The sequence below is a fragment of the Amphibalanus amphitrite genome, unplaced genomic scaffold (genome assembly GCF_019059575.1).
Source record: "Amphibalanus amphitrite isolate SeventyFive unplaced genomic scaffold, NRLGWU_Aamphi_draft 000934F_arrow, whole genome shotgun sequence".
NCBI lineage: Eukaryota > Metazoa > Arthropoda > Thecostraca > Balanomorpha > Balanidae > Amphibalanus > Amphibalanus amphitrite.
The window spans coordinates 103,891-127,242 of record NW_024882428.1 but is presented as its reverse complement, the minus strand read 5'-3'; the positions used below and the strand labels follow the sequence as shown (position 1 = coordinate 127,242).

The window sequence follows — 23,352 nt, the reverse complement described above, 5'->3', positions numbered from 1 at the left end:
AGGTCAAATGTCAATGTTCCGGTAAATCTGGCATCTGCAGGAAGTAGAATTAGGCCATTTTGAAAGCGATCGGACGGTAATTCCGGGCTCTAAACCAGGGCTGAGGAGTCGGAGTCGGAGTTGACAGCTCTGCCCGGAGTCGGAGTCAGATTTGTTTTTTTGAAGTCGGAATCGGAGTCGGAGTTGAAGTCACCGAAAATTCATCGACTCCGCAGCCCTGCTCTAAACCGTACCTAGTCTACCATATTTTGACCTTGGCCTTGACCTTGTGGTAACCACGTGTGTCGCCGGCCGGCACGGGAGTTCCCGGCGCAGACCGATTCGCGCGCCGACTTGTGACGTCGCTACCCCGCCCCGGCGCTGGGGGGGGGGGGGGGGCGGCCCAGGACGTGTCTGTTCGTGAACTTTGTCCCATCACGATGCGACCGCGTGCCTGCGGCCTGCGCTGCCGCAGTGCGTCGGCCAGTGACCAATCCGCGCTCCGATCGGCAGCCACGTGGTGTCCGAGTGCTTCTGCGCATGTCTGGGCCCGGCCCGCTGCGTCGGGCCGCGCGTTCCCCGGGACTTCTAGGCCGAGCTCTTCACCCGAGCAGACGCGTCACGTCTGGCTCCGCGATTTGGCCCGTTCTGTCCGGGATTTATAACTTAGATTAGGCAGGGCATATTTGGCAAACTTGGATTTCATTCTCGTCTCTTCGTCGCTCCATTGTCTGATTCGCTGTTTTGGTTTTTGACTTCGTTTTGGTAATTTAAATATAACAACCCGCTCTTTTAATTAATTCTTTTACTTGGGGCCGTTTGGATCGAACTGATTGAATTTTTGGAACACGCACCAGGTTGATATTCTCCATTTCTGATTAACGTAAAATCCAGTCACTGATATGTGGTGAACAGCCCCACAGCACCACAACCTTGACGGTCATGACCTTGGTATCTAGGTAGATCAATATCCCAAGCAGGCTGGAATCTTTGTCATGAAATCGAATGAGACCATTTTGAAAGCGATCGGACGGTAAATCAGGGCAGTAGGCATACCCTGGTAGGCATCACCTTATTTGACCTTGACCTTGATTTTCGAGGTCATGACCCAAGGGAGGTCAGTTTTACTTGCTGACCTGCATCTTTTGATAGCGATTCGCTTGTTATCCCATTTATTACATCATCAGGCAAGCTGTTTTGGAGTTGTCTGCTTTTTTACATACTTTTACCGGATTTCAACATTTAGCTAAATTGACGGACGTACTTTTCATTGAGACAAATGGTGACAAACGTGGCGCAGGTAAACAACATTGGCATGCTGAGTGTGCGGGGTGTACGGTGTGGTGTCCCATTAGGTGCCACTCAATTTAGATTTCTCTTGGTATATTTTATAATGAATTTAGTTCGAATATTTGAATTGGCCAAAAATGGATTGATCTGCTGCAGGAGTTTGAGTTCAGGCGAAAGGGATATTGTAGCTAGACCCTCCGTAGCCGGCTGTCGTCGGGCGGTGAAACAGAATGAGAAAGGGCGCTGGACAAGGCTGCGCTGGAGGGCATTTTAGTCAAGTGGCTATTACAGACTTCTCCCCCATCCTATGCCTTTTACAACACGATTGTCATGTGCTCATTTCAAGAGCCTTGATCAAATAGCCCCAGGCGCCCTGTTTTCTGCTGTTTTCACTGTCCATCCGCGTAGGGCAAGATTGAGATTTCCGGGTGAATGTGAAGGGAGCTCAGTTGGGCAAACTAGACCTTTGGAATCAAAATATGGAGGCATCAAAAGATTGATTCCTTTTGGGCATAAATGCAGACCATTTCTAACTTACCAATCACATAAAAATAAGAGAGTGTTTCAAGAAGGAGCATGCCTGATCTTGAACAGAAATGCTTGAACTATCTCCTAAGCAAAATAATATTGCTCCTATCATAACAATTTGAATTATATAGGTAGTGAAAGACAATCAAGGAATTGATTCACTTTAAACAGATAATCATAATATTGATTCCCCATCAGCTGGCTAATCATTATTTTGATTCACAGGTAATGTTAACAGATAGGCAACAATGACTTGCAAGAATACAGCATTTATCTTGCTATTATTCTCATTTAGTGGTATCCTCAGCACCACAACTGATACCTATAGCATTGTTGTACTTTACCTTCGCTACATTTGATAATAATTCACAATTTTTAAATGTCAAGAATACAAAAACTGGAGCAACAGGTAAAAACCATATAAATAATATAAAAGCACTACAACAATGATAATTAGGAGTTTAAAAAATTCATTTTGCCATTTTACACAAATACTGATTGGTTAGTATGTGATTCATGATACAAAAATAACATACAGTGTGATTTCCTCAAAACAGCTTTTACGTGATGGACAGTGGCTCTGTCTTCTTCCCATTCACAAGGCCAAAGGGACAATTTCTTAGCTTTGAGGTAACACTTTTTGCAAACCTACCACATTTTTCTACATTTTAAAAGAAAAATCTCGCCGTCATGGGCCTTTTTTCAACCGTAACGATTCATTTGAAGTCAAAAGTGTACCCAAATGAATCAAAAAATTGATTCCATGCCCATATTTGGTCATGGCTCCTCCCACCAGAATCAAATTATTGATGCCTCCATATTTTGATTCCAAAAGTCTAGTTTGCCCAACTGAGCTAATCCAAATAAGCAAATTCAACATGCTCATCAAAGCTGAACATAGCCTTTGTCATCTAATTTATTTTATTTACTTGTAGTGGTTCCTATTTAATTGCAGTCCTCGCCTTGACCTCCACTGCCCTGCCACGGCCCAGGGGTCTAATTTATTTTGTGCTCGAGCTTGATCAATGGTTCACTGCATTCCCTGCCTCAAGCCCGTAGGTCTTCCAGCTTGATTTGAGCTCTGTGACTCTTGATAGACTAAACATTGACACCAGTCCCTCAGGCTTTTTTTTTAATTTCACTGTTGTACCATATTATACAATATACATTAGATAGGTAGTTCACAAGCTCATTGTTAGAAGCTCATTGATGTCTCAAGCTCAAGCAACAATGTGTTTTTTAGTTCACGTATGGTCATATTGTCAAGCAAAACATGTTTCAACACTGCTTGTTTCCAAGCTATGTTTTGTGTTTTGTCTCTTGATAATGATTGAAAGACATACCTAACACAACACATCCACCACTCATCAATGGCTCAAGCAAGGTTTTTGGGGCTCACCTGGTTTACTCACCTGAGTTTACTCACCTGGTTGGGTTCCCACTTCCCAGTGTCATTAAAGGAAGGCAGGGAGGAAGTGAGAAAGAGGAACAGGAACCCTGAATCCTCAATCTTACTTATCATTAGAAAGGGAAACTTAATATTAATGGAAATTGGTAACATGTAACAAATTTTGTAACATGTAACATTTCAGAATCTTGCATGGTTCACAATAGAAGTGCTGGAGAATGGTTAGGACAATTAGGTTCCTAGGTAGGTAGTCACCTCAGCTTTTGACCTATCTATCACCTATCTCTTGTTGCAAACCAAATGCCAGAAGACAGAAGTGGGTGATAGATATAAGGTAGGCATTAAATAGTTTTAGGAGCAGTTATATAAGTTGTGGGCTGGATGGGGTAAGGCTTTATGCTTTTTATTTAATGTTTCAGTTCTGGCCTCTGGGGTGTTTAACACTCCCCCTTGCAGGGCATGACTGGAAACCCATGGAGTCTTGGGTTAACCTACTTTTTAAATTGCCCAAAAATTGCTTTTTTACCCATTCTGGCCTCTGTCACTACATATATGAGAACAGTGCAATTTGCATGTTCTTTCTCTTTCTCAATCAGCAATGATATGGGGTTCACATGACCTGTGCTATGTAACCTTGGTGATTGACTAATAGATCTGAAATGCACAAGTTGTAAGTGCTCAGGATCTTGCCCCTTTCTAAAAGTGTCATCTCTTGGTCAAATTTCCCTGGTTCAAAGAGCATTTCAAAGCTGCAGCTTTTTCACATTGCAGGGGCTCAACTATGACATTAAAGGTCAGTGTCCCACTGTCCATTGACCTGACCTCAAAACATGGTTGCTGCTGAAAGTCCCAGGCCCAGCTGGGAACAAAGGCCCTGCATAATGCCCTCCTTGATAAATTTATGCTGCAGCACCTAGAACCTTCTGAATTTCCCAGCCTGTAAATGACAAAAAACTTTTTTGATAACAGTCTGTCACACATTTTAACACCAATCACATTTTAGTAGTCCAGCAATATGGCTTTGTGACTGGTCATTCTAAAATCCAGCTGGCTCTCCAGTCAGATTCTATTCTCTGGGACCAGGAATGAAAATGACAGTGCCAACACTAGCTCCAACACTGTCACGGACAGCCACTTTTTATTCTTGTATCAACAGGTGGTACGTACACCGCTCTCCAGCTCATCCGCCAGCATGTGCGAGCCCAACACCGCTGAGGAGTGGGTGCCGACCGTCGGCGACCGCGTCTGCTGTGACGGCCAGCGCGCCACCGTCCGCTTTGTGGGCAGTGTGACCGGCGCCGACGGTCTGTGGGTCGGCGTCGAGTGGGACAACCCGGAGCGGGGCAAACACAATGGAACTGTCAAGGGAAAACAGTACTTCATGACCAGGTGAGAGACCATGAGCTAATCGAGCACATAGGTACACATGACAATCTTTCAGAGATGGGTTGATGTCTGGATGGTATTGCTTCCAAAATGACATATTTGTTGCACGCCTAAAATCATCATCATCCTGTTGCTCCCATTGGATATGTCGATATCAACTGACTGTGCGCCTCGTCGGCAGCCACGCGACGGGCGGCTCGATGGTGCGTCCCCGGAAGCTGGCGCGGCCGGTGCAGTGCGCGCAGGCAGTGGTCGATCGGTATGGCGCTATCCTCGACACAGACTCGACCGTGGACCGTCAGGAGCTGGACGCCCTCCAGCAGGATATCAACGCCAGATTTGTACAGGTCAGCAGCGGGCTGGGTGGCGAGTCGTACCGGGGAAGTGTGAATTGATTTGGACTGTTGTTGCGGGTCTGTCATAGCGATAGCATCGTTATTCACTGAAGAGCTGGTAAGGCAGTCATGGTTCTTACTTGATATGATAGCTTTGGCCTCTCAGTTAACGGCGATGGTTGTTCAACACGACCTCGACACAAGCCAGGAAGGCCCGGTTAAAGTGCTCGTCTCAGCGGTTCCGGCGCCTACTAGTGACTGACGGCCATCGTCTTGAAATCACTTGAATTGTGGTTAGTAGATAATATAACAAATAACAATATCTTGTATCTTTTGGACAGGTGATTGGTCTGACAAAGCTGAACAAAAAGCAGAGCAAGCTGGACCAACTGAAGAACGTCTACCTAAGGGATAGCTGCGTCGCTGGTGATTCATCCCAGGTAACTATTGAACAAAGCCAACACAGGAGGTTTGTGGGCTGACGTCCCTGTGAGAAAAGGGTGTTATTTTAGAACTTAATCTTTTCATCTTGCAATTTCAGTTTAGAACTTCGATTGTTTTTATTTCCCAAAGTTGTTTTGATCTCACCACGCTTTTCACAAATTTGTTTTTGAAACTTTGAACTTAACTTCGTATGTTTTTGCTCTATCGCTGTTGACCGCTGCGACGGTTACTTTTGTTAGTATCCGGTCTGAATATCACACTGCCATTCACGCTCTGATCTGTCACTGCGTCTGACGCCTCCGGGTGACGCCGCACCTCCTCTCTGACAGCTGCTGGGGCAGCTGTGTCCCAACATCGAGGAGCTGGACCTGGCGGAGAACCTGCTCAGCTCGTGGGCAGCCGTCGCAGAGATCACACGACAGCTGCCCAAACTGCGCATCCTCAACATTAGGTGAGTTCGGTAGAATGTTATAGATCGCTGAAACTGCGTCCATGACGTCATCGCTGCATCTTAAATCCACATGCCACCCAATGAAGCAGAATAACATTGACGGCATGTACGACACGAGATGAGGAAAATCTCAGCGGCCTTATTGTAAACACTGTAGTGTCTAGTGAATGATATTAACTAACGTGAGGCTCGATACCATTTACCAACGTTGCTTTGTGATGGTATGAGCATCACAGTGTCTGATGACGTGATTCCAGAGATTTTCTGTGTCAGTGTTGTGCCATCCGCGCCGTCGAGAGTGATGGCAGTGCCTCTCCGTCTCTGTGAGCCGCTTCTGACTATGGACTGTGACGGTGCTACGCCCCTGTCGGCAGTGAGAACCGTCTGGCCGAGCCGGACGCGGCGCTGCGGCCCGCCTTCGCCTCGTTGCAGATCCTGATGGCCAACCGGCAGCGCTACACGTGGGAGGAGGTGCTGCAGTGCGCGCCCATGTGGCCCGACGTCCGGCGACTGACGGTCAGTGCTGCCTACTTGGGTCAGTGCTGCCTACACGGACTGACAGTGATGCCTACCCGGGCTGGCAGTGCAGCCTACACAGACTGACGTTCAGTGCTGCCTATATAAACTGACAGTGCTGCCTACAGTTACACAGACTGACAATGCTGCCTACACTGACTGACTGCCATTGCTCCGGCCTGTTTACACGGACTTATTACCTGCCGATACCGACAATGTTCCGACCTGCCCACACGTGCGAACAGCTAGTATTCACTGTTCAGGCCTGCCTACACGAACAGAGGCAACTGAGCAGGGGTGGTGCCTTGTGACTGGTGTGCTCGTTGGTGAGTGCCGTCTGTGGCAGGGCTGGTTTGAGTAGGGACGATTGTGTGGTTTCCTTCGGTGACCGGTGGGTTATGTCCGTGATGATCGCACTGATTATTGGTTACGAGTTCTGACGGTCGTTTCAGCTGGTGACGAACCGAATCCGCTCGCTGGCGCCGCCGCCTCCGGAGGTTTTCCAGCAGCTCGACTCGCTCGATCTGGACTCCAACCCGATCGGAAACTGGGCAGAGGTCATGAAACTGGCCTCCCTGCCAAAGTACGTCGTCATCCATTGTGTAGTTGCTACACTCTTTTGGTCTTTACTTAGCGTGCAGTCGGCTTGGTCAGAAATGGATCTGAGTTTATAATGCTAAAATCGCTGATAGAATGTTAAAGGTTATTACAGAGTCATGCCATTTATCTCGTCAAGGGTTTGCCACTTACTTATGTCTCAGTCTTACGCTGTTACGATGCTTAACCTACACCGTCTGTTTCAGACTGAGGGATCTGGGGCTGGCCAACACTGGGCTACGGCGACTGGAGGTCCCCGAACAGAGTGACGCCCTGTTCCCCGCCCTGCAGGCTATCGTACTCGACTCCAACCAAATCGATGAGGTTAGTGTGTCAGCGTGGCTTGACGACCGTTCGCAGGTGTACTAAATGACAGATTGTCTCGTTAGTTGCATTGAAGAATGACTTGCATTGCTATTTGCTACTACTGTCAGTTGTCACTCTAGTTTGCCAGGTGCCAAAGACTGTTATAGTTTGGTTGCCCTGAAAACAAACCCCTCCAGCCGTCTCTGGCAGTCATCGGGAAGCTTAAGTGTCACTGTCCGACCCTTGGTATAGGTAGTTTTTTGGAAAAGTTTCGTGTTTGTAATTAAGATTGCCTTTGCGTCCGACGCCCCTCCCCCCTCAGTGGAGCTCCGTATCGGCTCTGGACCGACTTTCCTGTCCCGTCCTGCCTCTCAGGGAGGCTCGCTGCTGTAGTGGTGACTATATACGCCCTCTCGTCGCCAGTGGAGCTCCGTCTCGGCTCTAGACCGGCTACCAGCTCTGGTGGATGTCACGCTCCGAAATAACCCGGTGACGGCCATCGAAAAACCGGAGACGACCCGGGAGCTCATCATCGCGCGCGTCAGCAAACTGCAGGTAGGGCGTCTGAACTGTGAGCGTACTCTGCTGTGAACGCCTATTGCATGTTTGTGTCTGCTAGAAGGGTGTACTCTAACGTTTTGTTGTGAGCTGTACGTAGGTTGTTGTTCCTCCCGGGCGACCTCAGAGGTCGCCCGTCAGCCAGATGACGCCTGAAGCCGCGGGCCAAGACCGTGACGACGTCGCCGTCACGCAGCCGCGCAGGTTCCACGTGGATGCTGCCGAGCAACCGAAGACGGAGGCCGGCGAGACTCGGACACCGGAGCAACACGTACTCCGGACGTGTGTCCGCCTCTTCTTCACACTCGATGGAGCATGCCGCTGGGCAGTCCTTCTCAGGGCACCCGGGGCACGGTTTGTCGGGAGGCGGCCGATGCGGTGGAGGTACTGGCGGGCCATACCCCATTGACCGGCCCTCAGTTGATGGATGACGTGAACATCCACCGCCTCGCTCCTGTTCACACGCCTGAGACCGGGCTCGGCATCCGGTCTCTCCAAATTCGCCGGGAGAAGGAGTCTGGCCACGACTTACGCCATGCCTCTGCAGTTTGCAGCCGCTCAGGCCACGGCGCCTGTGATGGTGCGGACATCCGCTTGCGCCGCCTGCTATGCTGCACGTAGTTGCACTGATAGCGCAGTGGGCAGGGGCGCTGACCAATGGGTCGGGAGGTCTCGGGTTCGACCTCCGAGACCTCCCGGTAGCCGGGTTGGCGCCCCCGCCTTGACTTCGCTGTCAGGCGGCCTTTTGCCGGCCGATGGACCCCGCCTTCCTGTGATGGACGATGTTGGGGCTTCGGCCTCACCACGGTGTGGCACCATCATCATCACACTCATCTATGTAGGACGTAGGTGTCTGCTGGAAGCGTCTACCTGTGAGCGTTTTTTTTTTTTTTTTGTCAGCGTGTACTGCATTTAAGTGTCTCAGTGCGTCTACTATAGGCGTTTACTGTGAGCGACTGAGCTTATATTGTAAACGGCTACTACCACGTTCTTAGCAAGATGTTGAACCGTGCAGGGTGGGGATCTGATTCTTCCTTTTACTTGAGTCTTTGTGCTGTGCTGGGGCGACAGGCGTGAGCCCGGACAATGCTCAAATACTACCTCTGGCCCCAGGTGTTGAACCGTGCAGGGGGCCCGGTGTGACCCCTGGCAATACTCTGACACCAGGTGTTGAACCGTGCAGAGTGCCCTGTGGTGACCTTTGGTGACGCTCTGACCCCAGGTGTTGAACCGTACGGAGGTGACTCGAGAGGAGCGGCGCTGGGCAGAACTCGACTACCTGCGCCGGTTCGGTCCCGCCTGGCGGGAGGCTGGCGGCCGGCTACCCGCCGCCGAACGCGGCGACGCCTGGCGAGCATTCCTGCAAACACACCCGCGCTACCCGGCAATATGTGATGGTAGGTCCGGGCTCAGTGGTTAGGTTGTGGTGTGCCTGTGCCTCTCTACTCTGAATAGCGGGGAACTCGAACGATAGGGAGTTTCTGGTATATAATTGTATTTGTTCAGATGCGTGGTGTGTGTTTAGCCAGTGCGTCCCATAGTCCTGTTGCCTGCGAACAGCCTGTGGCTTAGTGTGGACACACAAGTCGGTGTGTTTCTGACCCTGCCACGTCAGACTGGCCTGCGTCATCTACCGTTTATCCCATCCCTCTGCCCAAGTGGAGTCTCCGCCGTGTCACTGACCAGCGCCCCATTCCCAGCGTGGGACGCGTGGCGGAGTGAGTGGCCTCAAACCACTGTGTCCGTAGTGTGTCACTGACTTCACCCCCATTCCCTGTTCCCAGCGTGGGGCGCGCCAGAAGACTCTGAGCTGAAGATCACCTCGGACACTATCAGCGCCAACATGGTGTCGGTCCGGCTGGTGCTGCTGACGCGAGAGGGCGAGCAGCTGCGGGACCTCGAGCGCCGGCTGCCGCTTACTATGCGACTGTCCAAGCTGAAGGTACTCGTCAACAAGCTGTTCAGGGGCAACATCAAGCAGCTGGAGCTGAGCTACCGTAGTCCCGGCCAGGTGAGAGGGCAGTGAGCGGCGTCGGTGAGAGTGTTAACTGGGACGACCCCTGGAGCTACCAGTTGGTTAGCAAGGCGAGTTAACAGTGTCTGTGCAGTAGGTAGGTTGTCTGTGCAGTAGGGTGTCCCAAATTTCACGAAGTTTTCCAATTCACTTAGGATACACCGGGATCCCGTTCCTTGGTTCATTTGAACCTCACATACCAATTTATAGAGTAAACTACCGGAAGGTTGCCGCTGGTGCTCTGAAGTTTTATTTGTATTTTGGTGTTATATGCTAATGCAGCGTTGTAGTCTCCGTATGCAAAATGGGACATCTGTGTAAGCAACGTAGCAATGTTACCTTCTCCGATGCTCAGTGATGCTCAATCTCACGCACATTGCACACTGATGAAGATCCGGGTATATGCACGCATACATACGTGTGTAACTGTGTGTGTGCGTGCCCGTATGCGTCCGTATGTGTGTATGTGTGTGTGTGTGTGTGTGTGTGCGCGCGCGCGACTGCGTGCGTGCCTACCGGAGAGAAGGCAATGCCCGTTTTAATCTTGGTGTGAGTGATTTCATGTGCCGATGATTTTGTTCAGGAGTAAGTGATCAAATACAGGTCTCAGGTTGGTACTTCAAATGTCTCGCTTCAGATCGAACCGTCTGCGGCAATGGCACACCACATAGACGCAGATTGAACGTAATCAAATTGATGTTGAAGCTATGGGTATTAACTTCGCCGTACCCTGCTCTGAGACCGTCTACGCGTAACATCACTGTATCCTGCTCCGAGATTTGTATAAACAAACATCATACCCTGCTCTGAAAACTGTCTATAACATCGTACCCTGCTCTGAGATCCGTCTAAAACATCGTACCCTGTTCTGAGATCCGTCTTTAACATCGTACACAGCTCTGAGATCCGTCAACAGCATCGTACCCGGCTATGAGATCCATCTAAAACATCGTACCGTGCTCTGAGATCCGTCTAAAACATCGTACCCTGTTCTGAGATCCGTCTTAAACATCGCACACTGCTCTGAGATCCATCTAAAACATCCTAGGCTGCTCTACGATCCATCTGCACTATACAGTCTACACGTAACGTCATCGCACCCTGTTATAATATCTGTCTACCACTGACCCATGTAGTCCTTCTTCGTGTGACCGCAAAACGACCTGTGCCACGCCACCACCTGGGCCAGCGCCTGCGGCTGGTCCTCATCTTCCGTTCTGTCTATCAACTCCTGTGCCAGCTTCACTCCGCCATCCGCTCCATCATTTACAACTGCCAGACTGTTGTGAATAATGGAAAAGAATTGACGTATTTGTGAACTGCTTTGTAACCTGAGATATTTTCCCATTTTTTTGACAGGCTCTTGCAACCATTCGAGGGCGCACTCTTCCAGATTCTGGATGAGTGACTATGATTCTCATAGCCGGGTGCAACCATTCAAGGGGGCACTCATCAAGATTCTGGATGAGTGCGCCCTCGAATGGTTGCAAGAGCCTATCAAAAATGCAAAAGTATCTCAGGATACAACGCAGTTCACAAATACATCAACAGTCTGGCGGTTGTGAATGATGGAGCGGATCGCGGAGTGAAGCTCGCACAGGAGTCGATGGACAGAACGGCAGATGACGACCAGCTGCAGGCGCTGGCCCAGGTGGTGGCATGGCACAGGTCGCTTTACGGTCACACGAAGGACTACATGGGTCTGTAGTGGTTAGACAGATATTATAGCAAGGTGCGATGAGGTTACGTGTAGACTGTAGACTAGAGTGTAGATGGACCTTAGAACAGCGTAGGATGTTTTACATGGATTGCAGCTGAGCAGTGTACGACGTTAAAGACGGATCTCAGAACAGGGTACGATGTTTTAGACGGATCTCAGAGCAGGGTACGATGTTATAGACAGTTTTCAGAGCAGGGTATGATGTTTGTTTATACAAATCTCGGAGCAGGATACAGTGATGTTACGCGTAGACGGTCTCAGAGCAGGGTACGGTGAACTTAATACCCACCGCTTCAATATAAATTTGATTCCGTTCAATCTGCGTCTATGTGGTGTGCCATTGCCGCAGACGGTTCGATCTGAAGCGAGACATTTGAAGTACCTACCAACCTGAGACCTGTATTTGATCACTTACTCCTGAACAAAATCATCGGCACATGAAATCACTCACACCAAGATTAAAGCGGGCATTGCCTTCTCTCCGGTAGGCACGCACGCAGTCGCGCGCGCACACACACACACATACACACATATGGACGCATACGGGCACGCACACACACAGTTACACACCTATGTATGCGTGCATATACCCGGATCTTCATCAGTGTGCAATGTGCGTGAGATCTGAGCATCACTGAGCATCGGAGAAGGTAATATTGCTACGTTGCTTACACAGATGTCCCATTTTGCTTTCGGAGACTACAACGCTGCATTATCATATAACACCAAAATGCAAATAAAACTTCAGAGCACTAGCGGCAACCTTGTTTACCGGTAGTTTACTCTATAAATTGGCGTGTGAGGTTCAAATGAACCAAGGAACGGGATCCCGGTGTATCCTAAGTGAATTGAAAAACTTCGTGAAATTTGGGACACCCTACTGTGCAGTGTCTGTGCGTAGGTTAGCAGACACTTATTTAGTGCTACTGTGTAGGCAAGATGATAGTTGTATTGGAAAATGAACTGAATGGCGGCGCACGGACTGGGTGAGCTACAATCAGCCGCGGTGGAAGACGTGGGTGAGCCAGCTGCTATTACCACAGGACGTGTATTTAGGCGCTTTACTGCATACACTGAACGAGTGCCATGTTTTCAGGACGAGAGTCGAGAAATCGCCATGGACCGCGACCGAGACCTGCGCTTCTTCGGCGTGGAGGAGGGCGACCTGATCATAGCGCGCTACTAGCCGACCGACTAGGTGTTCAGTCAGGGACCTGGTATTGGCGCTGCTCCGTGAGGGACCAGCTGCCGCCGTCAGGACTTGTCCACTGAAGAGGATGTACCGGCAATTCGTGTGAGTTACAGAGCTGTCTGTATCTCGGTGCTCCGGTATAATTGTTGTGATCGGACTACTATGCGGAAGTGAATTGTGAAATGAATGGTGCGATACAGCCTACCGCTCCGATGGAGGTCTGTCTCGAAATCGTCACGTTCGGTCGGCTCGGGCCAATCTGACGGACTATGCGTGCCGTGTACGCTCGCTAGGGAGGTGCGTCCACGGCGCCAGCTCCTGAATCAGTCATTCCCCGTGTCTCGCCGCGCCAGGGACGGACCCGGACGCGGAGGGCCGGTCCTCGCCCTCAGGCCCAGAGTGGCAGAGAGCTGGTCCACAGGTCAGTAGTCACGCTGGAGCCGTCGCGCCGCAGTCCGCACTGCTGCTTGTTACCAGACGCACAGACTCCGTCCGTCGCCTCCGCTGGCTGTGGCGAGCACTGCTGGCGTGTGCTTTTTGTGATTGTGCGCGGCTGTAATTGTAATTGACTGACTGTAATCCCGGCGCTGCGCGGCGTCTCGAATGTCTCATCAGTCCGTGCCTTCCCGTGCGCCAGGCTACCGGTGGGATGTGATGACCGCGAGTCGGCAAAGCTGGGAAAACTACCCGAGGCTTGGGTTCCCTGCTGCCCGGCCTGTGTACTGGCGAGGTGCCTTGTTGATTCTACTTTTAGCCTCCGACACAGGAGGGCCACTCATGGCACGTTAGCACCTCGCCCTAACTGGTGATCGCAGCTTTACTCAATGGAGCGACAGTCAACGAGTCGGGTGATAACAATACAGTATTTATTAGTGACGTCAACAGCCAGTCGCATTTGATTGGACGGAATGGACGAGTGCTAAGCACATACGAACATACGAACAGCTGAGCTAAGAACAGCACCCTGGACGGAATGTATCATAGAAAAGGGGAACATTTCAGACAATGGATCGTACGTTAACACGGCTTTCAATGGGAATGTCTTAACAGCAACACTGCGTAACAGACTCGTGCGCACGAAATATTAACGCCGCATAATATCACAACAACCGCCGTTCGCGCATGCATGCACCCGGTTGCGGTTCTCCCGCAATTTAGACCCGCAGCGGTGTCTTTGCCGATTAAGATGTTGCACATCCCCGACAGTTTTGTACGGTACTAAACTGTACGCATGGTCTCGTGACACTTGCAAAAATATTCAAAACAAGAACTGGCCATTTAGTCAGCGCGACCAAACACCACATTCTTATAGAAAAAGACACGAGCACTGTCAACAAATTGCGAAATTATTTTGGAGGTCAGATATTCAACAGTGCGTGTCATGAACCACCAGCGAACGGCAGAAGTTTGTGCTTATTTGTGGAAGGATCAGCCAGCAGCCATCCAAAATTGGTCTAGAAAGCCTCGCCGCGCCCCACAACATGCAATCACCACTGGTGGCGCGTCACCGGTCACCAGCAGTCGGCTCGTCCACTAAGCCCCACTATGTGTGCATTATCGAACACCATTCACCAAATGGTAACAAGTTTGAGACGATTCCATACCTCCGCAAATCACTAACAAAAAAAGTGTAGCCTCAACTTCTCGACGGCTGCTTCCAAGTCACCACAGATCATACAGCACCAATACTCGCCATGCCTTGGCGACCCGTACGGAAACAGAGATTCTGGTCCTGATCGTGAGCCAATACCGTCTAACCCTGACAATCGGCTCAAGTCGCAGCGCAAGGGCGCGTCGTGTACAGATGCAAAAACGCGTGACAAAGATTCGTTGTGCGCGTGTACCACAACTGTGCGAGTACTCTGGTTACAGGTGTTCAATGAAACACTACGATACGAAAGACACTAGGAAGAATGCTATCGGAGTGCTGAAGTTCACTTAGCCTCACTTGATCGCTCCCACATACTCCCACACAACAACAAAACAATAAAGTATATAAAACAAACAACAAATTTGGCACGCAACCACAAAAAGCATCAAAATATAAGGACGGCATTCAAAATCATTTCGTTGCAGATCTATGCACCGTGTTACTCCTCGGTCACCCGTAGGAATGAAGTTTCATGCAAACTCCCACCATCAACCCCAGCCATCCATACCTAAATAGAGGCCGCCAACAGCCAGCAGTGAGCGTGTGTCAGTCAGGGCGGCCTCACATTGACCCTGTGTATCTTCCGTGGGCCGGTAGGGGCGCTTAACACCAGCTTCTCTCCAACAGGCACTTGCCGCGGAACCAGAGGTGCATCAGTTGATTGGTTGAGCTCAGGTTTTGGAGTCCCTCCAGCCCTGTGCGTGCCTCTTCCACAGTCTGCCAGCAGATATCGTTACATAGGGGTAAACAAACTCCCCATGCAACAGACACACTACCGATAGGGGCAAACAGACACTTAAGGCACGGGATACTGCTGGCAGGATTTAACAAATACTCCGAGGCCCGAGCACGAAGCACTGCCGATAGGCCGGGCAATAACTACACTGCAGGCACGAAACACATTGTCAGGTGTGTTTCTAAATTCTAAATTCTAAATTCTAAATTCTCGTATTCTAAATCAAAGTCAGGTCACCTCAGACCGGGTCGTTTCACCCACCGTTTGCGGCGGCAGGATGCGCCGCGTCAGGTGCCGGTTCAGGTGTTCGTCTACCGCCTGTCTGAGGAAGGCCTTCTGCGGGATCGTCAGACACGGCAGGCAGACGCGGCACACACCTCCACACGAGTCCTGCCGGATGGGGGACAGGACAGGCAGAGGTCAGCAATAGCATACATAACACACTGGCAGACAGACGTGGCACACGCCTCCCCAGGAGTCCCGCCAGAAAGCAGAAGGCACAGGGCGGGCCGGGCACAAACCCAGTGGTTAGTAGTATACTCCACACGGGAAAGACGGAATGTGTATAGAGACAGCTAGCTGTATGTATTTCAGTCACAGAAAAAAAAACAATTCTGCACAAATATAAAACTGTATTCTGCATATGAATAAAATAGGATTGCATATAAATAAATATCCAGACGATGGTCTGGAAAAATCGGTCTCCATAAACATGAGTTACACTTAATCAACCCGCAAAAGCACTAGCGTAAAACACTCACGGTGCAGGTGGGCGAGCCGCACTCGAGGCCAAACACAGCCAGCTCCTTGTCGGTGGCGAGCATGTCGGAAACCGGGCCGGGCGACCTGGGGGACAGATGTCGAGCGTTAAGCGATAGACCGGATTTCGGGACAGGGGTCAGTTCTACGACCGTGCCGGACCTCGAGACAGGGGACAGTTCAATCACCAAATGAACGGTGACAGGGAAAAGATAATAACAGACCGGGCCTGGGGACAGCTCAGCAATGGATCTTTGGATGAAAATACAGATATTTTCTAAACACTAGTTCAGATGTAAGGGACTAGATATGAGAAAAGAACATAACAGTTCACACTGCCGATTTGTAGAAAACACACTCGACTGCAACTCATGGCACTGCCACTCTACCGACCAGTCGGAACACAACACCTTATCTGCACACAACACACCAGCCCCGGTCATTACCACAACCCTGTCACACTGCCACCGGGCCGACTGAAGTACCGCACACCACAGACACTCACCGCGCCTGGCGGGCGAGGCCGGGGCGAATCCGGGGCGCCAGGCCGACCAGGCTGAGCAGACTGTAGACCACTTGTTCGTAAAGCGGCACGTTCTGACGAAAGTGTGCTGATGATAGGTTTGGCGACATGTTGGCCTGAAACGCAGACACCACAACATCACGATCAATGTCAGCTTAAGGAATTAGGCACAATAGTCACAGCATGGGACCATCAATAAGGCCCACATCCGGATAACCGAGCCAGTCAGCAACACTAACTACGCCATAAATGAGGACACCACACGCTAACGCTCCGGAGAGCCAAGTCGGTTATTTACGGCGTCTGCCCTTGACCTGTCGAAGCCAACATACCAGAGCGCTTGCCCCACACCTATCAATGCTGACGTATGTACCCAGACGTCTCTCTCTGAACGATCAAAAGCCGACGTACCTCCATCAGGTAGACGTTGAGCTCATCGTCGACCACAAAGTCGAATCGCACCATCTCGAAGAACTGCCGGGTGGAGCCGAACCTCCTCGAAGCGCGAATCATGGATGGCTCCTTAACCAGGTACACCGATCGGATCGACTCCTCGATCTGCGACCAGATCTTCTCCGGCTTAGAGCCTGCCGGGCGCAGCACGAACACAACTTAATGAGTCACTGACCTCGATTGACACAATAGCACTATTACAGCACGGCGCAGGAGAAGCTCAGCATGGTTCAGAGTAGACAGACCAAGCAGCAAACGGACGAAGGACCTCAGCTTACTCACACCAATGAGGTTCAATGAGATATTCATCAACGAGCTCATCAATGACACTGCTTAGAGTCGCTCAAGCGACTAGCGACCGTAACTGATTGCCTGCCCGAGCCGTCACTCACCCTGGGAGCGCAGGAAGGCGTTCAGAGACTCCCTGTGACCCAGCTTCAGCTCGTTGTGGTAGCGGCTGAGAGAGGGCACCTTCCAGATGGGCAGGTATTCGTCGCCCACCACGTACTTGTTGATCACAGAGGCGTCGAACGGGTGGTACTCTTCGGCACAGAACCTGAAGAGACATTGCGGATTGTTAATGTTCGATCTTATCGGGGTTGCAAACATCATTTCTCAACTGGTGAAATTGCCAACAGAGAGGAAGTAGAAGTAAAAGTCAGGCAGAAGTAGCTCATCTGCTGCTGCGATTAAAGGAAATATTGAGACAGCAATATTTCGATTATGAACTAATTATAACAATTTTACAGGATTACAACGCAGTTAGAGTTGGTACACTGAAATGCCGACAGACTACCCGGGTGCGCTCGTGGACCCACATAAGCAGCACGTCTCCCCAATATAAGTACCGACCTGAGCAGCACGTCTCCCCAGTAGATGTAGACGCGCAGCGGGTCCAGTGACGTCATCACCGTGTAGATGCCGATGTCGAACTTGTGGCCGTCCACGAGCAGTGGGTTGCCGATGTACTCCTGGAAGAAGGTGCTGTTCGCGTCCAGGTCCGCCGCGTCCACGCTCTTGATCTGAATGTCACGGTGACTGTTGGACTTTTGTACGAACAGAGTTTGGGGATTCTTCTTGGCCTGTAAGAGAGAAACAATGAAATTGTGAGCTCATTATAACATCAGCCTTTTGAACAAGTAAAGGCTCATTTGACACAACACAATGCTCAAGAACCAGCTCCAAATACACCACTAGTTACAGTTAACATATTATCTTACATAGTCGAGCAGCTGTTCCTTCTCCTTGGGCATTTTGAAGGCGATCGGTATGTGCTTTATCCCGCTGGTGGACAGCTCCACTTTGGACGTGATGAACCCCGAGCCGGGAAAATGATTCACCTGAAAAACACCACGAAAGAAAACATTTGATTTACATCAATCGTGTAAGTAAATTGTAATATAATCGTACTTCAGTATCTCAGTATCCAACGAACAACACACTATCTAATAGCAGACATGAAGACGGCTTATCCTGTTATTTTTTTATGCATTTATCGGCATGGTTTTTGACTTTTGAACCGTAGATTCAGAAAGTACCTACGAGTAAAGTATAACTCAACCTCTGATGATCATATAATTATACAGCACAGTTGTATGTACCTTCTGGTGGCTCTTGCGTGCGATCAGCGTGTCGTTATAAATGCGGAATGGGTACGGGTGTGACCAGAGCACGTCAAAGTCCTCCTCCGACCCCCGCTCGTAACCGAGACGTTCGAACACGTTCAGAACGTGCTTCAGATATCCAGAGTCCACCTGTTGGTGAAAATAAACACGCCTTTTACAACAGTGGAGATATACGAGACATTTAACTTTCTCCAGGCCTCGTCAAATAAAATATTCACAGAATATTTTGCTTCAATTTTACAGACTTCAAAAACAGCAGTATTGACTGGTCCCAGAAGGGAAACTCAGATTATCCGAACACGCGTGAATGTTTGACATGGAAGGCTACCATTGGTCGGAGAGGCTGCATATCACTCTAGCTAACCTTGTTCCCGGCCACCCAGACCCGCGGCGGTCGGTCGGCGGCACCCAGGCCGCCCTGCTGCTCCTGTAGTCGGTATAGCTGCGCCGCGAGGACGGCCGACACGGCAACCAGCACCGACACGCAGCCGTACAGCAGCGGCGGCCAGCGGCTCCAGGGCCGGTCGGCATCGTCCTGCCGGTCAGACAGCGCGGTGTGGCACGACACGGGGTTAGCCGGGGACATCGGCCTCTGGCGGAGACATCAGCGCCGGTGTTCGGTGAAGAGCGACACTAAGAAGGGAAACAAAGACAAAAAAGATGTCGCGACATTGCGCCGTAGTTTTACAATTTACATAGTCGGTGGTACAGGCAGTTTCGTACTTGTCGTATTCGTAACGACATTGGACATTGGACGTAACAACATAGAGCGATGACATTGTACATCAACATAGGTAAAGTAAAGGCTGATGAACATTGAACATAACAGCATAAGGCAAAGGAAAATGAACACAACACCAATATCCAGTGTGTTCTGAGTCTCTATACCTGCACTTTTGTTGCTGCCTTAGTTTCCTGGTTTGGACCAGGTTTACTCTTAGAAGATGAGGATGTGACTTTCATTATTATTAAAATTCTCTTCCAAGTTCCAAATAACCTGAAACAGAGGATTATCACATATTACACTTAACAGGGAATGTACTGCACACAAAAGTACCAACAATAAAATGGTACGAAATAGTAGGCTACTATAATTCCAGGTCTTTGAGAGGGAACACTGAACAGGAAACTCTTAACGGCATATCAAGAAAAATATGAAGATTGAAGATACTGAAACCCATCAGCAAATGATACATATACAAGGTAGCTATTGCATAAAGGTCATAAATTATTTGTAGCATTATTTGTGAGTGTGAGAAAAGTGTAGGGACTAGGGTGGAAAAGTAATCAGGGCACCAGTCACTATAAGCACAGAAAGGCTTTGAAATTTGAATATAAGCAAAAAAAAAAAAAATGAGCAACTCCATTGTTTCTTTAAAAATCATAAGAATTTTATTTGGACCCCATGTGACAAAGAAAAGACTGCCTTACAATACATCCTAAGCTCTGACCCACATAAGATGTGGCAAGATCTGTGAGCCCCTCAGCCCCTAGCTCTGCCAGAAATGTTGCGAAACATGCCAATGGGGTTTCACAATTTACAAAATGGCCTCATTCAAAGATAGGCTTAGCCAACATTAAAATTATTGCAGTATATGAGCTACCCGACCCAAGACTGGAAAACATCCACACTATGAATGCCTATGAGAAACTCATGTGCCAAAATTGATGCACTGCGCAAGTGAACTTTTTATGCCCAAATTAAGCCACTTTTAACGCGTACACCTACCTAAGTAGCATTTAGCAAGGCTATATCAACCAGTGTTCCCAGTTAGAAGTTCTGGGGCCGCAAAAATTGGTAGAGTAGGTACTAACTAGACTCTTTACTCTAGCACTAGAGTAAGGTACTAGAGTAAAGAGTAGGTTAGAGTGATATGTTCGGGGTATCTTGTGGCCTGCGGACACCTGCCACCCAGTTGCCACTTGCCATAAATATTTGTTTTTCAGCATTGCCAGAAAAGGTGAACTATAATTTTCACTATCATTTTCTTGGTATTGTCACACAATGAGCACTAATCGTTATCATTCTGGATAACTTCAATAGTTTGACACTTGACAGGCAATAATAGGTGGCATAAATTCTACCTATCATCCTAAAATGAATATAGATAAGAAATGATGATCTTGTAGCTTGGGTAAAATGAAACGTGTGTGACGCCTGCTTTACGACTAGGTACCGAATTTTTAAAGGCCACTTGGCCTCAAGGGTCCTCCGGTCCTTTCGACTTTCGAGTTCCTTGCAGTGTCCTGACTCAGCCATTACATAACAAGTCGTTTGACCATCGTTTGCTGATGTTATTTGAAAATTAACAATAAAATACCAATATCAATGTAAATTGATGTAGATTCAACTATATAAAAAAACACCATTACTCGCAGTCGCTTCACTCCCCTGCCCCACAATAGCAAAAAAACTGCGTCATTTAATGTAAGAGATGCGCAATATTTGTCGAAATTTAAATTTCTAAAGCACCGACAGCACTACTGAACCGCCACATTTGCAAATATTCTATAACTCAAAAACTTATAGTGTCAAAAACCACTGAACTGATCGGATCAATCTAACCATCATCCAAATTGTGGAATACTCGTTGTGGAATGCTAGTTTTACTAGCATTTTTGAAAATAGTGACCTCAGGGGAACTCAGTAACCTTGGGAGTACGCATGACCGTTTTCGCGCCTTTGGCAGCTATTCTTATTGTTCAGGTTATATGGCCTTGGCAACTACTGGGCTGATCCCTGGGCTGATCGAGACGAAAACACCACCAGTCGATTCGCTGTATGATGCAACAGTCATCAGCCACATCGAAAATGGTGCCTCATGTGACCTCCAAGGGCTCCGCCACCGGGGGGGACGGGTGGGACATGTCCCCCCCAACCAAAATGTTGGGTGGGACATACTATCTTTTGTCCCCCCCAATAATCGGCTCCTCCGCTGGTAGATAAATCGACTCTTGTTCCTGACACCGAATACAGAACATAAGTGCAAAGAATCTCCGAAGAAAAAAAAAACGTGATGAGAATCTAATTAACCTGTCGTCGACAACCTATATTGTCGCCTTGTGCTTTAAGTCTTTTTCTGTTATGAGGGCCACGGATTTCAATTTTTTAGTAGACAATATCGTCAGGCATTTTCGCGTTAGGTATATCAACGTGAGTCTACTGCAACGAATGTTCGCAATCATACGTCCCAGTCCGATGATGAATCCAGTAGGTATATCCAGTAGGTAATCCAGTAGGTATATCAAAAAAGGATCTCTCAAATTCAATCAATTAAACAATCAATACGGATATTATTTTTTTTTCGGGTAAACGCTGTCGTTCTTTAAGAGGAAACTTCCATCGGTCAAATAAGAATATCGCAGAACTGTAGGATAAGAGAAGCTGTTTGTTTAAAGTGTTTGAGAGGTTAACCCTCGTTCTTATATGGACTATGGTGGGTCGGATTGACCCACCCCTCAGTTTTTCACAAGTAACTCGCGTAAAAAGTGGTTTATCGTGACGAAACTATTAGTATTTCCCGGGAATTTTGCACATCCTCTGAAAATTTCATGATCCTAAGTCCTAACCCCATGGGCCATGACTTTTGGGCCTGTGGCCTATTTCTGGAGACCATGTCAGGCCGAACCACCGATTCGGTGTATGTTAGCGCACATTATCTGTACGTTTCCAGACTTGTCATGTCATAAAACCGAGCCAACATGTGAAATGACGGTAGACACATGCATTCGGGTAGGTGTCAAGGTCACGTGAATTAGACACATGCATTCTAGTATGTGTCAAGGTCACGTGAATATCAGGTCAAGGTCATTACCGTTAGATGAATTTGGTTCACTTTTTCGAGCTAGGCATGTTACTAGGAAACTTTTTGGAGATGATGTCGAATTAAGCATATAACATTGAGAAGTAGTTTTGGTACCAATGCAACATGTTACGAAGCTGTCTGTGGTTGACACCTAGGTACTTTGGCTAGCCGGAGGGACACGCACTTGTTGATCTCACCTAACCTGATCCGACCTTCGCCAAATGCTAAAAATGGATTCAGATTCAGCGCAAAACTATGAGCCAGATACCATTAAAAAATTGAAGCTGGTCTTTCAAGTTTTTTTTTCTGTCTGGTGTGTCAATATGATGAAGGTACAATGACTACAATCTAATATTGGGTAATATTGCATGGGTCAGGTGGCCTACCATTTCTCTATTTTTTATTTTTCTAGTTAAAAAATCGTCGTATCAGGGCTATGACGAAAAACAAGTGGCCTAAATCCGTTGAGAAAACTGGATTTGGGGGTACCCTAGGTTTAGAGGAGACACTACGGCGATGGGCGAAGGGCAGACCGTCCCCCCCAACCAAAAGTCCGTGGCGGAGCCCTTGGTGACCTCGTTGACCTTGGGAGGTCAACTTGACGTTTTTGCCTATTGCAGCCGCCGCCAGAGGCGCAACCAAGGGGGGGGGGCACACTGGGCATTTGCCCCCTCCGTCAGCTTTGAAGGCGCCCTCGAGGCAAATGCCGCCCCTGCGCACGAAAAAGGATTTGCAGGCGCCGAAGGCGCCTGCAAATCCTTTTAGAATGTAAGCATGCAGTCTACAAAAGTGTCATGCCGCCCTCAGAAAGAACAAGGCCGCCCGCTGAGGTGTTTTACCGCCCTCCACCGGTTTACATGCAGTCCAAAAATGCGTTATGCCGCCTTCCAAAAGAATTATGCCGCCCTCTGAGGTAACATGCCGCCCTCTGTGGTCAGTACGCCGCCCTCCAACGGTTTGCATGCAGGCAACGAAATGGCGTTATGCCGCCCTCAGAAAGAACAATGCCACCTTATGAGGTGTTATGCCGCCCTCTGTGACCGCTATGCCACCCTCTAACGGCTTGCATGCAGTC

General features: G+C 49.0%; 2 protein-coding genes across 11 annotated transcripts; one reads left to right on the top strand and one right to left on the bottom strand.

Moving 5' to 3' along the window:
- The first annotated feature begins 1,287 nt into the window (after positions 1-1,287).
- LOC122368252 (tubulin-specific chaperone E-like) lies at positions 1,288-13,608 on the top strand. Of its 6 annotated transcripts, none has more exons than XM_043342007.1 (13): positions 1,325-1,360; positions 3,513-3,539; positions 4,362-4,594; positions 4,773-4,938; positions 5,268-5,366; positions 5,700-5,821; positions 6,196-6,337; positions 6,790-6,920; positions 7,141-7,258; positions 7,664-7,795; positions 9,021-9,195; positions 9,583-9,809; positions 12,629-13,608. In XM_043342007.1, the coding sequence occupies exons 3-13, from the start codon at positions 4,398-4,400 to the stop codon at positions 12,716-12,718; spliced, it is 1,599 nt and encodes a 532-aa protein (XP_043197942.1). In that variant the 5' UTR covers positions 1,325-1,360; positions 3,513-3,539; positions 4,362-4,397; the 3' UTR covers positions 12,719-13,608. The 6 variants fall into 6 exon arrangements, with proteins under 6 accessions (XP_043197938.1, XP_043197941.1, XP_043197940.1 ...); XM_043342004.1 differs by lacking the exon at positions 3,513-3,539 and adding an exon at positions 3,977-3,998 and having other exon boundaries at positions 1,347-1,360; XM_043342003.1 differs by lacking the exons at positions 1,325-1,360; positions 3,513-3,539 and adding an exon at positions 1,288-1,312.
- An 815-nt stretch (positions 13,609-14,423) lies between these two features.
- On the bottom strand, positions 14,424-21,246 carry LOC122368253 (probable tubulin polyglutamylase ttll-15). Of its 5 annotated transcripts, none has more exons than XM_043342012.1 (12): positions 21,239-21,246; positions 19,360-19,468; positions 18,836-19,006; positions 18,448-18,600; positions 18,067-18,186; positions 17,699-17,928; positions 17,239-17,402; positions 16,805-16,980; positions 16,376-16,509; positions 15,873-15,957; positions 15,373-15,501; positions 14,424-15,092 (listed from the first exon to the last, which is right to left on the bottom strand). In XM_043342012.1, the coding sequence occupies exons 2-12, from the start codon at positions 19,432-19,434 to the stop codon at positions 14,979-14,981; spliced, it is 1,551 nt and encodes a 516-aa protein (XP_043197947.1). In that variant the 5' UTR covers positions 19,435-19,468; positions 21,239-21,246; the 3' UTR covers positions 14,424-14,978. The 5 variants fall into 5 exon arrangements, with proteins under 5 accessions (XP_043197947.1, XP_043197946.1, XP_043197944.1 ...); XM_043342011.1 differs by lacking the exon at positions 21,239-21,246 and adding an exon at positions 20,845-20,878; XM_043342009.1 differs by lacking the exon at positions 21,239-21,246 and adding an exon at positions 20,839-20,875.
- Between the last annotated feature and the right edge of the window lie 2,106 nt (positions 21,247-23,352).